At 46.7% G+C, this 12,623-nt stretch overlaps 1 protein-coding gene across 7 annotated transcripts in view; it reads left to right on the plus strand.

Annotated features, from left to right (window-relative positions):
- Positions 1–6,198: 6,198 nt before the first annotated feature.
- BMPR2 (bone morphogenetic protein receptor type 2) overlaps positions 6,199–12,623 on the plus strand; it is a 192,128-nt gene continuing 185,703 nt past the window's right edge. For 2 of the 7 annotated variants that reach the window (XM_063791562.1, XM_063791564.1), the window contains exon 1: positions 6,248–7,591. Coding sequence is in view for 3 of the 7 variants with exons in the window: in XM_054680083.2 (XP_054536058.1) it covers positions 7,516–7,591 (76 nt within the window). In the remaining 4 variants the exon portion in view is untranslated. Of the gene's footprint in view, positions 7,592–12,623 lie in introns of all 7 variants that reach the window. The other 5 variants (XM_063791563.1, XM_063791565.1, XM_054680083.2 and 2 more) reach the window with 4 other exon arrangements.

Raw genomic sequence — 12,623 nt, forward strand, 5'->3', positions numbered from 1 at the left:
ACCCAGGTAATACCTACATGTCCTCATTTATTTAACAAGAAATTGGCCTTGGTCCTTATTTCAATTCTTGTTCTAATAATCTGCTTAGTGCCCCTCTGTCCCTTCTTAAAACCAGGACCAGTCCTCCAACTGAAGGCAGAGATATATCATCCATGAGGGGCTATAATACATAGTGAAGATCAGTTTCGCAGATGCTGTTAGTCTGTCTTCTTGGATTTCTGTGTTGTTCTCCTTTATTTCCTGCTTCCTTACCCCTACCAGGAAAAAAATCCTACTTGTTGGGGTTTTGGTGATTAGAATATTGGGGATTATTTTACCCTTGGATACTATGTTAGTCATCAGGGCTGTTCACAAATATTCAGGTTCTCTTTCTCATGACATGGTAGGATTACATTTTCTGCCCTCTTTTTTTCTTTTTTTTTTTTTTTTGAGACTGAGTCTTGCACTGTCGCCTGGGCTGGAGTGCAGTGGCGCGATCTAGGCTCACTGCAACCTCTGCCTCCCAGGTTCATGCGATTCTCCTGCCTAGGCCTCCGGAGTTGCTGGGATTACAGGCACCTGCCACCACACCCAGCTAATTTTTTGCATTTTTAGTAGAGAAGGGGTTTCACCTGTCTCGAACTCCTGACCTTGTGATCTGCCCGCCTCGGCCTCCCAAAGTGCTGGGATTACACGCGTGAGCCACTGCGCCCAGCCTCTGCCCTCTTAAAGTTAGGTTTGGCCATCTGACTTTGGTGGCCACTAAAATATGAGTGGAAGTAAAGCACACTGCTTCTAGGTGGAAGCTTTTTAATGGCTACAGCAAGACACTGCAACACTAGCAATTAAATTTTATGATCCCTACTGTCGCAATTTTGAAAACATGTGTCTCAGTGAAGCCTCTACCAACCTAAGGACCTCAGTGATTAAAATGAGAGAGTCCATGCAGTGGACATTTTGCTGAGCTCCCCAGATCCACCCTTTAGGTCTAAAGCATTCTTTCTCCCAACTGCTGGAACTGCTGGTGGCTGACAGTGCTCAGCTGGGTCCCTCTCTGGGGGTAGCTGTTGGCTAAAGAGAGCCTTTTTATCAAAGGTCACGTCTCTCTTTTTTTTTTTTTGAGATGGAGTCTCGCTCTGTCACCTATGCTGGAGTGCAGTGGCGCGATCTCGGCTCACTGCAAGCTCTGCCTCCCGTGTTTCACGCCATTCTCCTGCCTCAGCCTCCCGAGTAGCTGGGACTACCGGCGCCTGCCGCCACGCCCGGCTAATTTTTTGCATTTTTGGTAGAGACGGGGTTTCACCGTGTTAGCCAGGATGGTCTCGATCTCCTGACCTCGTGATCCGCCTGCCTCAGCCTCCCAAAGTTCTGGGATTACAGGCGTAAACCACCGCTCCAGGCCGGTCACATCTCTTTCAATATGTGCAGCCCACATCCAGTGACTGGTTGGTGTGAAGGTATAATTTTACTGGGTTTTGCCGGGCGCAGTAGCTCACGCTTGTAATCCCAGCACTTTGGGAGGCCGAGGCGGGTGGATCACCTGAGGTCAGGAGTTCGAGGCTAGCCTGGCCAACGTGGTGAAACCCCATCTCTACTAAAAATACAAAAATTAGCCGGGCATGGTGGCACAAGCCTGTAATCCCAGCTACTCGGGAGGCTAAGGCAGGAGAATTGCTTGAACACGGGAGGCGGAGGTTGCAGTGAGCCAAGATCGTGCCAATGCACTTCAGCCTGGGCTACAAGAGCGAAACTCTGTCTTTAAAAAAAAAAAAAAAAAAAAAAAAAAAATTAACTGGTTTTACCCAACTTGGCTAGGCAGTCTGTCTAATGCTGGATTTCCTACTCCAAGGCAGCATTCAAGGAGCCTAAATTATCAGTATACTTGAGGGACTTTTTCCCTAGATGTACTCCACTGAAGGACTCTTGAATGAAAAGCTTGCTGGGTTTGGGGGGTCTTTTAGGTGTACCTTAAAGTGTTAGCAGACACAGATTAGGACAATGCTGAAAGGCCAGCCCAGCTCCAGAATTCCTGCAGGATTGATTGATGCCTCAGTTGCAAATGTGTTGCAATTCAACTTCTCCCTCTGCCCAGTCTTGCATCCCTCAATCCCCACAGAGGTTGCTCTTGCCATCATTAGGTAATAACCTCCTGCATACAAATTTCAGAGTTTCAGTGTCTATTTCCTGTGAACTCAAGTTGCGATGGGTCCCCTGATGACTTATATCAAACATGTAACATGTGTGAGAAATAAACCTTTATTGCAATAAGATGCTGAGATTTGGGGAATGTTACTGTAATTTAGCCCATCCTAATTAGTACAGATGCCAAACCTCACCTGCATCACCAGTCCTTTGTTCTCAGCTGAGCTTGACTTACATTGTCTGCCTTTTGTCGTGGACAGGTTTCTTGCCAAGTCTTAATTCTGTTCTTTGATGTTCTTTCTCACTGTGAGTGAACAGCCATGTCCCAACTGAAATATCACAAGAAGGAACAGAAAAGGGAAGAGGGTACATATCTAGTTGTCTACCTACCAAGTCAGCGGCATGTGTTTTTTCTTGTGAATTTCCTAAGACCTTTTCTATGTTCTATATAATTTATCATACATTTATAACATGTACAGTAGTCCTCCCTGCCCCTTATCCACAAGGAACTTGTTCCAAGACCTCCAGTGGATGCCTGAAACTGCAGACAGTACTGAACCCAATTGCTATAAACTGGAATACATTTCTATTACGTCTTCTACCCACAAATTTAATGCCTTTTCCATCTTAACTAAGCACTTATTACACATTGTGGCCATCACTTTTGCAGTTTGAGGTATGGCAGCAAAACTAGCATGAATTTATTTTTTCTTCACAATTCAGTTTCACAGATAGATTTTTTTTTTTTTTTTTTGCCAGAGTCTCTATCGCCCGGGCTAGAGTGCAATGGGCAACCTCCACCTCCTGCGTTCAAGTGATTCTCTTGCTTCAGCCTCTGGAGTAGCTGCTGGGATTACAGGCACGTGCCACCACTCCCAGCTAATTTTTGTATTTTTGGTATAGATGGGGTTTCACCATGTTGGCCAGGCAGGTCTTGAACTCTTGACCTCAAGTGATCCTCCTGCCTTGGTCCCCCAAAGTGCTGGGATTACAGACGTGAGCCACTGCACCCTGCCAAAGATTCATTGTTACCAACAATCTTAGCAACCTCAGCCTATAATTTTTTTCCCTCCTTATTAAGTCAAGAACTCTGACTTTTTTTTTTTTTTTTTTTTTGAGACAGAGTCTTGCTCTGTCGCCCAGGCTGGAGTCCAGTGGCATGATCTCGGCTCACTGCAAGCCCCACCTCCCGGGTTCACGCCATTCATTCACTGCCTCAGCCTCCCTAGTGGCTGGGACTACAGGCGCCTGCCACCACGCCTGGCTAATTTTTTTGTATTTTCAGTAGAGACGGGGTTTCACCGTGTTAGCCAGGATGGTCTCGATCATCCTGACCTTGTGATCTGCCTGCCTCGGCCTCCCAAAGTGCTGAGATTACAGGCAAGAACTCTGACGTTTTAACTTACAGGAAGCACTTTACAGCTTCTGTATGGCTGAATTGCCAGCATCACTACTCTTGTGCTTTGGGGCCATTATTAAGTAAAACGAGGGTTAGTTGAACACAAGCACTTGGATATTGCATACTGCCACAGTCAGTCTGATAAGAGACTGCTACTAAGTGATTAAGGAGGTTATAGCGGATACACTGTACAAACCATGATTCACATCCCAGAAGGACAGTGTGGGATGGCAGCGATTTCCTCACAGCTAGTTAGTAACAGTACTCAATTTAAAATTTATGAGGCCAGGCGCAGTGGCTCACGCCTCTAATCCTATCATTTTGGGAGGCCAGGAGGGCGGATCACCTGAGGTCGGGAGTTCGAGACCAGGCTGACCAACATGGTGAAACTCCATCTCTACTAAAAATACAAAACTGGCCGGGTGTGGTGGCGCATGCCTGTAATCCCAGCTACTCAGGGGGCTGAGGCAGGAGAATCGCTTGAGTCTGGGAGGCGGAGGTTGCTGTGAGCTGAGATCGTGCCATTGTGCTCCAGCTTGGGCAACAAAAGAGAAACTACGTCTCAAAAAAAAAAAAAAAAAAAAAAAAAAACCACTTATTGTTTATTTCTGGAACTTTCCATTTAATATTTTCAGACCGTGGTTGACTGCAGGTAACTGAAACGGTGGATACGGGGGAACTACAAAAAGGACACTTAATGTTTCTTGGAAAAAATCTTAAGCAAATAAAAATTGAATGATGAAGTACTTGATCTCAATTTGAGGAAGATAAAAGTGTATTACGAATTAATAAACTTTAAACTTTCTGCACCTCTAACATACTAAAATCCAATTTCTCTGAGTGCTAGAAACTCTCAGTTCTTGAAAGACAAATGGTAAAACAATACCGTTTCTAATTTAGACCTTTTGGGCAAAACAAAATACAGTAATAAAGCTATAAAGAATCGGTCGGGGGCGGTGGCTCACGTCTGTAATCCCAGCACTTTGGGAGGTCGAGACGGGCGGATCACGTGAGGTCAGGAGTTCGAGACCAGCCTGGCAAACATGGTGAAACCCCGTCTCCACTAAAAATACAAAAATTAGCCGGGCGTGATGGCGCCGCCTGTAATCTCAGCTACTCGGGAGGTTGAGGCCGGAGAATTGCTTGAACCTGGGAGGTGGAGGTTGCAGTGAGTCGAGATCACGCCACTGCACCGCAGCCTGGTCGACAGAGCAAGACTCCGCCTCAATAAATAAATAAATAAATAAATAAATAAATAAAACCTAAATAAATAAAGCTAATGAATCAAAGCATATGCTCTTCGTCTTTTTAAGGGATTTTACTAGGTAGAATTTTTTTTTCTCTGTCTAAAGGGTAAACAGCATAAACATATTTCAACTAAAAAGAGTCTTAGAATCCGGGGTTGGTATTGCTACAACCCCTAATTATGGAAGATGTTTAGTATAACAGAACCAGTTTAAGGAATGTGGAGATTTATTTACATCAAATTCAGATAAAGAGGTAACAGCGGACTAGAAGAAGCAAGCAGAGCATGACTTAAGGAGTCTATCTATGACTGTATCTGTGGAACTGCCCTTAGCCACAATGAAAGACCAGCAAAACCAGCCTTCAGCATAACCCTCCTGCCTGGTAGGAGATGGGAAGGCCAGACTTCACCCCTCAAGATCGCCCTCCCACGCGCATTTTCCACCTCGCAGCTAAGAATTCAGTCCAGACTTCCGATCATGGCGCCACGCACGTCACCTTCTCCCCTCGCCGCCGGCAAAATCCCACCCACGTCGGCTGACCCCGCAGCGGGGTGTAAGGGCGGGAGGGATCCCGTCTCCTATACTGGTCGCTTGTACAAACCAGATCCAAAAAACGCACTACACAAATCCTTGGAAACTGCGGTACCAACGGGATCTTCTCAATTCCTTGAGTGCAAAATGATCCCACTCTCTATCCCGACACAACTCTAACTCCATTTTCCTTTCACGTGCCCTAAAAAGCCCTCAAGGCCCCCAGCCTTGGTGAATCCAGGCCCTCTCTCGGGGTGGGCACCGCGCTGTACGGACAGACGCGCGCACGCAGCGGGACGATTTATAGAATTAAAAGTCTTTTTTTTTTTTCTGGCCTCGCATCCTTGCAAATACTCAATATTCCTGTCAACTAAGAAGGCTAAGGGAATGGGCGGTTGAGGAAAGCAGGACGTCGATTACAGCGAACACATCAAAGGGGTGGTCTTTCCAATTCCGGCTTTTGTTTGAGTCAGAGGGGAGCCTGAGGAGGCCAAGGTCTCCGGTTCTGGGAAAGGCGGGTCCATCCGGATTCTTTGGGCTGCGGAGAGGGAGGTTCCAGCCCCGTGAAACAACAGAGGGCAGTTCTGCCCCTCGAGGCTTTCCTCCGAGAGTACTGAGACGGAGACGTCTCAGTCGGGAGAAATCCGGGAACTCGGAGGAGTCTGCTGAACGCCGAACAAAAAGATGTGGCCGTCGTCTCTTAAACAAATACGCGAATCCCAAGCCATGCACATTTGGAAGGCATGCGTATGTGTGTGAAGGAGAAAGGCCACCGCTGCCCACCGCAGCCCCACCCAGCCCTCGGCCATTCACCGGAGAGACGCGCCGCGCTGGGGCCTCGGAGCCCTCAACCAGCCCCGGACGAGGGGCGGGGCCGGGCGGGGCCGTGAGCGCGCAGGCGCAGTGCGGGCTTCATCCCGCCGCCGGCGCCGCCGCCGCCGCCGCCCGCGCTGCACCACAGGCTAGAGACAGACAGGGCCGGGAAGAGCCGGAGACTGAGGAGGAGGCGGAGGCGGCGGCGGAGGCGGCGGCGGAGGCGGGGCGACTCCGGTGACCGGGAGCGCCGCAGACTGGCAGCTGCGGCGACTCCCCCCTTTGTGTCTGGTCTGCTCGGAGCCACTGGAAGTGCCTCCCGGAGGGACGCAGGGTGTCTCGCCGCCTCCCTGCCCACCCCCTTCCCCGGCTACCTTCATCCGCCCTCCCGCCGCCCCCCGCCCTCGGTCCGCGACGCCCGAGTTCCGCCCGGAGCCCAGAGCTGCGGGAGAACGAGGCGGCGGCGGCGGCGGCGGCGGCGGCAGCAGCGGCTTCCTCGGGGGGTTGTGATTCGCTCACAGGAGCCATTGACGGGAGAAGAGGAGGCTTTCTTGGTGGAATTTACCTCAGGCAAGATCGAGCCGCAGGAATAAAAAGCGAGGAAGGGAAGGGAGCGCCGCCGGGAGGACTAGAAGGGGCAGCCTCTCACACCCACTCCGCCTGCTGTCTCGGGGAGCCCGGGCCGGGGCCGCGACCGCGACCCCTCCCCTCCCCCGCTCCTACCTCTCCTCAGCCTTCGCCAGGGCCTCCCCAACCCTCTCACGGTTGTTCTCCGAAGGCGTGGGGACTGTGAGCTTGTCCATGGAGGCAGGCACCTTTTTTGATCCAGTCAAGGAAGAGGATTTGTTTTCGAAATCAGAGTGAAGGAAGCACCGAAGCGAAACTTAAGGAATCCTGCCTTCCCGGAGCCGCGGGCGATGCGACTAGGGCTGCCGGGCGCCGCCGCCGCCCGCCCGGCTTCGTCCTTCCCGGCAGTCGGGAACTAGTTCTGACCCTCGCCCCCCGACCCCGGATCGAATCCCCGCCCTCCGCACCCTGGATATGTTTTCTCCCAGACCTGGATATTTTTTTGATATCGTGAAACTACGAGGGAAATAATTTGGGGGATTTCTTCTTGGCTCCCTGCTTTCCCCACAGACATGCCTTCCGTTTGGAGGGCCGCGGCACCCCGTCCGAGGCGAAGGAACCCCCCCAGCCGCGAGGGAGAGAAATGAAGGGAATTTCTGCAGCGGCATGAAAGCTCTGCAGCTAGGTCCTCTCATCAGCCATTTGTCCTTTCAAACTGTATTGTGATACGGGCAGGATCAGTCCACGGGAGAGAAGACGAGCCTCCCGGCTGTTTCTCCGCCGGTCTACTTCCCATATTTCTTTTCTTTGCCCTCCTGATTCTTGGCTGGCCCAGGGATGACTTCCTCGCTACAGCGGCCCTGGCGGGTGCCCTGGCTACCATGGACCATCCTGCTGGTCAGCACTGCGGCTGGTGAGTAGCTCCGGCCGGCACGTCCCGGCCACTGCCCCTGCGGGTGGCGAGGGAGGGAGCCCGCAGAGGCCGAGGCCTGTGCTTGCCCTTCGCCATGCGTCCCCCCGATCGCGGTGCAGCGGAGCTGCGACCCGGTGCCTGCGCGCCTGCCCCATGCCTTCCAGGGAAATCGCCTTTAATATTCTTGTGTATTTTCCTATCCCCACTTCCATATTCCCACCCCACCCCCCTTTACGGGGTGAAAAAGACATATTGGGTGTGGTATCTTGACATTTTTAGCTGTGAGGTAATGCAACGATTAAAAATAATATTTTAATCACCAGTGAACAGTGCCTATTATGAGATCTCTGGAAACAGACCTGTAGATTTTTAAAATTATTATTATAAAGAAGCGGTTTTGGCTTACAGTAAAAAGAACATCAACTAGAGAACACACACTTGAACCTTATTTTGAAATTTAGATCACTCTGGGAATCCATGTTCCTTTCATTATTCAGAAATGTTACCGAATGAATAGAATAAATGTTGAGGAAGCCAGAACTGTGAGATTCTTGATATATTGTATTATACGGTTTGATAACTTTACTGTTAGTCATCTGGCATCTATCTATTGGCTTTGCTGTCGAGACAACTTTGACCTGACATTAGACTTCTAGGAGATTTGACTCCGAAAGTTCTTTGACATTTCACTAAAGTCTAAAGGGTGGTAGTCATCCTTTCCTTTGGATATTTTCATTTCAGTTCTCAGAAACCTTAGGAAAAAGACCTTATCTTCTATTTGCAACTATTTTTTCAAGCAGCCTTTTGGTGATTTGCTTTTAGAAATTTTCAGGAGTGAATTCTACATATAACTCGTACACTTGGTTTATGATGGGCAAATGGATTGTGCTTTTAAAACGAGTAAAGGACCAAATGACCCTTTCGAATTACTTTTTTTCTTTTGATAAGTGTGTTTCACATTAAACAAATTTCTCATTGCTATGTTAGATACAGAGGTTACTTGCTTATTTTCATTTTGAAAGTCTGATCTAGGAAAATGCCGAAGAAAATTTGAAGTTTCCTTTTATGCTTTTGCTATTGTTGAATAATGTCTACTGTTAATTAATGTCTGTTAAATTGATGATAAATCTATATGGTTCTGTTAAAATAATTTGAACTTCTGAGTTTACTTTAAAACTGATATTTTAATATTTTTAATAATTGTAGTTGCTTTCAGAGTAAAAATGATTTTTCTCTAAATTTCTTTATATTGTGTTAGCTATTTAAATTCTCTAGCCATAAGCCATGTGGTTCCTGTAAAATATGGAGTAAAAGGCCTTAAACGTTCCATGAGCAGAAATCTCAGAACATAGGCTTTTCAATGTTATTTGTTATTCTTAACCTTTTTAGAATATAGATTCTCATTTATGATGACGTGCTCATAATATTGTGATCAGAACTGATAAAAGTAAGAGAAAAAGCATTTATTTAAAAATAAACTTAATTTTTGTTTGGTAATACAATTATCTTAGAATAGTGTCTCTTAAAAGGGAGAGAGTAAAAGAATCACTGCTTAAAAGTGGTTGTAGTCTTTTTTTTCTTTGGTATTGCATAGCACCAGATGACAAAATTTGTGAAGCTGGATTTCAGACCTGTAACAGTAATGATAATAGCTAGTATTTATTAAGTGCCTGCCATGCACCATCAGCTATTCAAATAACTTTACATATATTTTTTCATTTCGTCTTCATGACAATTCTATGTTGTAGGTTATTATCATTCCCCTTTTCCATAGAGGGGGAGAGTAAAGTACAGAGAATTTGAATAACTCACCACACAGTCAGTAAATTATGGAGCCAGGATTATAGTGTGCGCCCTTACATACCACATTAATGGTAACAGCAGCACTAGCAGCAACAACTTCTCATCTTATTGGATATATGAGATGGAGTAATTAGCCTTCACCAGATCAACCTTTGTAAAGAAGCAGGGACACTTACAAGGTGTTAGTGCAGCAGTGGTTATGCAAATGTCGTAGTTCTGAACATGTAAAACTTTGCTTGGCCTAATATTGAAGTGGCTAGTGCAGCTTCATTAAGTGCAAGCTGATGAGAGAGGGCCTGTGTGGATTTGGGTTACACAGATGCAGTGATGTTAACTCGACAGGCGCAAATGGTGCAGCTGAACAGGAAAATAAATCCTAGAAGACTGATTGATAGCACATCCTTTTTCGGGGTCATGGATAAATCATTTCTTTTGATTCCCTCTTTCTCACTTATTGAGTTCTTGGACTCCTTAATTCTTAGAACATTTTCTTTCTTTCTTTCCTTTTCTTTTCTTTTCTTTTCTTTTCTTTTCTTTTCTTTTCTTTTCTTCTCTTTTCTTTCTTCTTTCTTTCTTTTTTGTTCAGACAGAGTATCACTCTGTCGCCCAGGCTGGAGTGCAGTGGCACGACCCTGGCTCACCACAACTTCCACCTCCCAGGCTCAAGTGGTTCTCCTGCCTCAGCCTCCAGACTAGCTGAGATTACGGAAGCCCACCACCATGCCCAGCTAATTTATTTTTATTTTTTGTATTTTTAGTGGAGACGGGGTTTCACCATTTTGGCAGGGTGGTTTCGAACTCCTGACCTCGTGATCCACCTGCCTCGGCCTCCCAAAGTGCTGGGATTACAGGCATGAGCCACCACACCCCGCCTAATTCTTAGAACATTTTCTATGCCCCCCGCCCCCCAAAAAAAACAACTTATGAAAAATAAGATGTGCTGGCTTGGTTTATGAATGAATTCTTAATAAAAGAATACAACACAGCTATTATTTAAAGGTCAACTTCTGTAATGCGTTTTAAATAATTCACTTGATTAGATTGCAATTTTACATACATCTCTTGAGGAACACACACATTATATAAAGTAAGATTAATCTGATGTTAGTGAATATTACTGAGTAACTGAAGTTTAGTAATCTTCATTTTAGTTTTTCTCAAAGTGTGGGTACTGCAACAGAATTACCTGGGGTTCTTGATAAAAATGCATATTTTTGGCCCTATAGTCCAGATGTACTGAATGAATCTCTCTGGGAGAACCCCCCCAAAGTCTCACTCAAGCAGGTGCTTGAGAAGCACTGCTTTATATCATCAGTCCTGATTGTTTGGATTTCTTTCTTTCTTTTTTTTTTTTTTTGAGTTTTGCTCTTGTTGCCCAGGCTGGAGTGCAATGGTGTGATCTCGGCTCACTGCAACCTCCACCTCCCGGGTTCAAGCAATTCTGCCTCAGCCTCTCGGGTAGCTGGGATTACAGGCATGTGCCACCACTCCTGGCTGATTTTGTATTGTTAGTAGAGACAGAGTTTCTCCATGTTGGTCAGGTTGGTCTTGAACTCCTGATCTCAGGTGATCTGCCCGCCTCGGCCTCCCAAAATGCTGGGATTATAGGTGTGGGCCACTGTGCCTGGCCCTGGCCCTGGCCCTGGATTTCTTTCTTTCTTTTTTTTTTTGAGACAGAGTCTGGCTCGGTCACCCAGACTGGAGTGCAGTGGCGCCATCTCAGCTCACTGCAACCTCTGCCTCCCGGGTTCAAGTGATTCTTCTGCCTCAGCCTCCCAAGTAGCTGGGACTACAGGTGTGCACCACCACACCCGGCTAATTTTTGTATTTTTAGTAGAGACGTGGTTTTACCATATTGGCCAGGCTGATCTCAAACTCCTGACCTCGTGATCTGCCTGCCTCTGCCTCTGCCTCCGAAAGTGCTGGGATTATAGGCGTGAGCCACCACGCCTGGGCTGGATTTCTTAAATATGGTGATTCAGTGACATTTTGCTGTGTAATTATTGGCAACCACAAAATCTTAGTGGCATGCAACAATAGGCATTTATTCTCCTCCATGTGTCTCTTTCTGGGGTCCAGGCTAGAGGGAGAAGTAACATCTATCTGGGGGAGGCTTGTGTCATGGCATTGGCAGAAGTGCAAGAGGCCAAGCCCAACCCTACCAGCATATTTCCAGACTCTGCTCTCCTAACATCCCATTGGCTGACTGAGTCATATGGCTAGGCTAAGCTCAGAAACAAGAGGTATCAAAGTACACTTTGCCTATGATGAGGCTACTGTAATATTTGGATGTATAGTACTATTGCAGAAGAACGAAGAATTGAAATGCTCAGTAGACCACATATAACCAGTAAGATGGTCCAGAAGGGAGGCTTTTCTTACCCTTTGAAGAGGGCCAACCTCTTAATTAGTTTTTTGCATTAAAATGATAAAAACTTTGGTCTCTACAAAAGCTATTCTGGCATGTGGGATGATGTGATAGTAGTGGTATTGATGTGGTTGAGTAGTGAGGTGAGAGATAACTGTTCACACAAGACAAAACCTTTCCTTCATTAAAGGCCAGTTTTTTTTTTAACAAAAAGAGAAGAAATTGAATATTGATCTCTAATGGGTAAATTCTAACCATTAAAAAAATACTGAGTGGAAGCTGTGTGAATCAGTTAATTTTATAATTGGCCACACCACTTATTTTGGCACCTACTCATAGATTGCTGTGCTGCTGGCTATCAGTTTTTGTTTTTGTTTTTGTTTTTGTTTTGAGATGGAGTCTTGCTCTGTCACACAGCCTGGAGTGGAGTGGCATGATCTCGACTCATTACAACCTCCACCTCCCAGGTTCAAGCCATTCTCCTGCCTCAGCCTCCCGAGTAGCTGGGATCATAGGTGTGCACCACCATGCCTGGTTAATTTTTGTATTTTTAGTAGAGATGGGGTTTCACTATGCTAGCCAGGCCGGTCTCGAACTCCTGATCTCGTGATCCACCTGCCTTGGCCTCCCAAAGTGCTGGGATTACAGGTGTGAGCCACCACACCCGAAATTTTTTAATTTTTAGTAGAGATGGGGTTTCACCATGTTGGCCAGGCTGGTCTCAAACTCCTTACCTCAGCTGATTGGCCCACCTTGGCCTCCCAAAGTGTTGGGATTACAGGTGTGAGCTACCGCACCTGACCAGATATCAGTTTTATGTATTTGCCTTGTCCTTCGTACTGATAATTGCTTCCAGAGGAC

Source organism: Pan troglodytes, chromosome 13, assembly GCF_028858775.2.
Source record: "Pan troglodytes isolate AG18354 chromosome 13, NHGRI_mPanTro3-v2.0_pri, whole genome shotgun sequence".
NCBI classification, from domain to species: Eukaryota; Metazoa; Chordata; class Mammalia; order Primates; family Hominidae; genus Pan; species Pan troglodytes.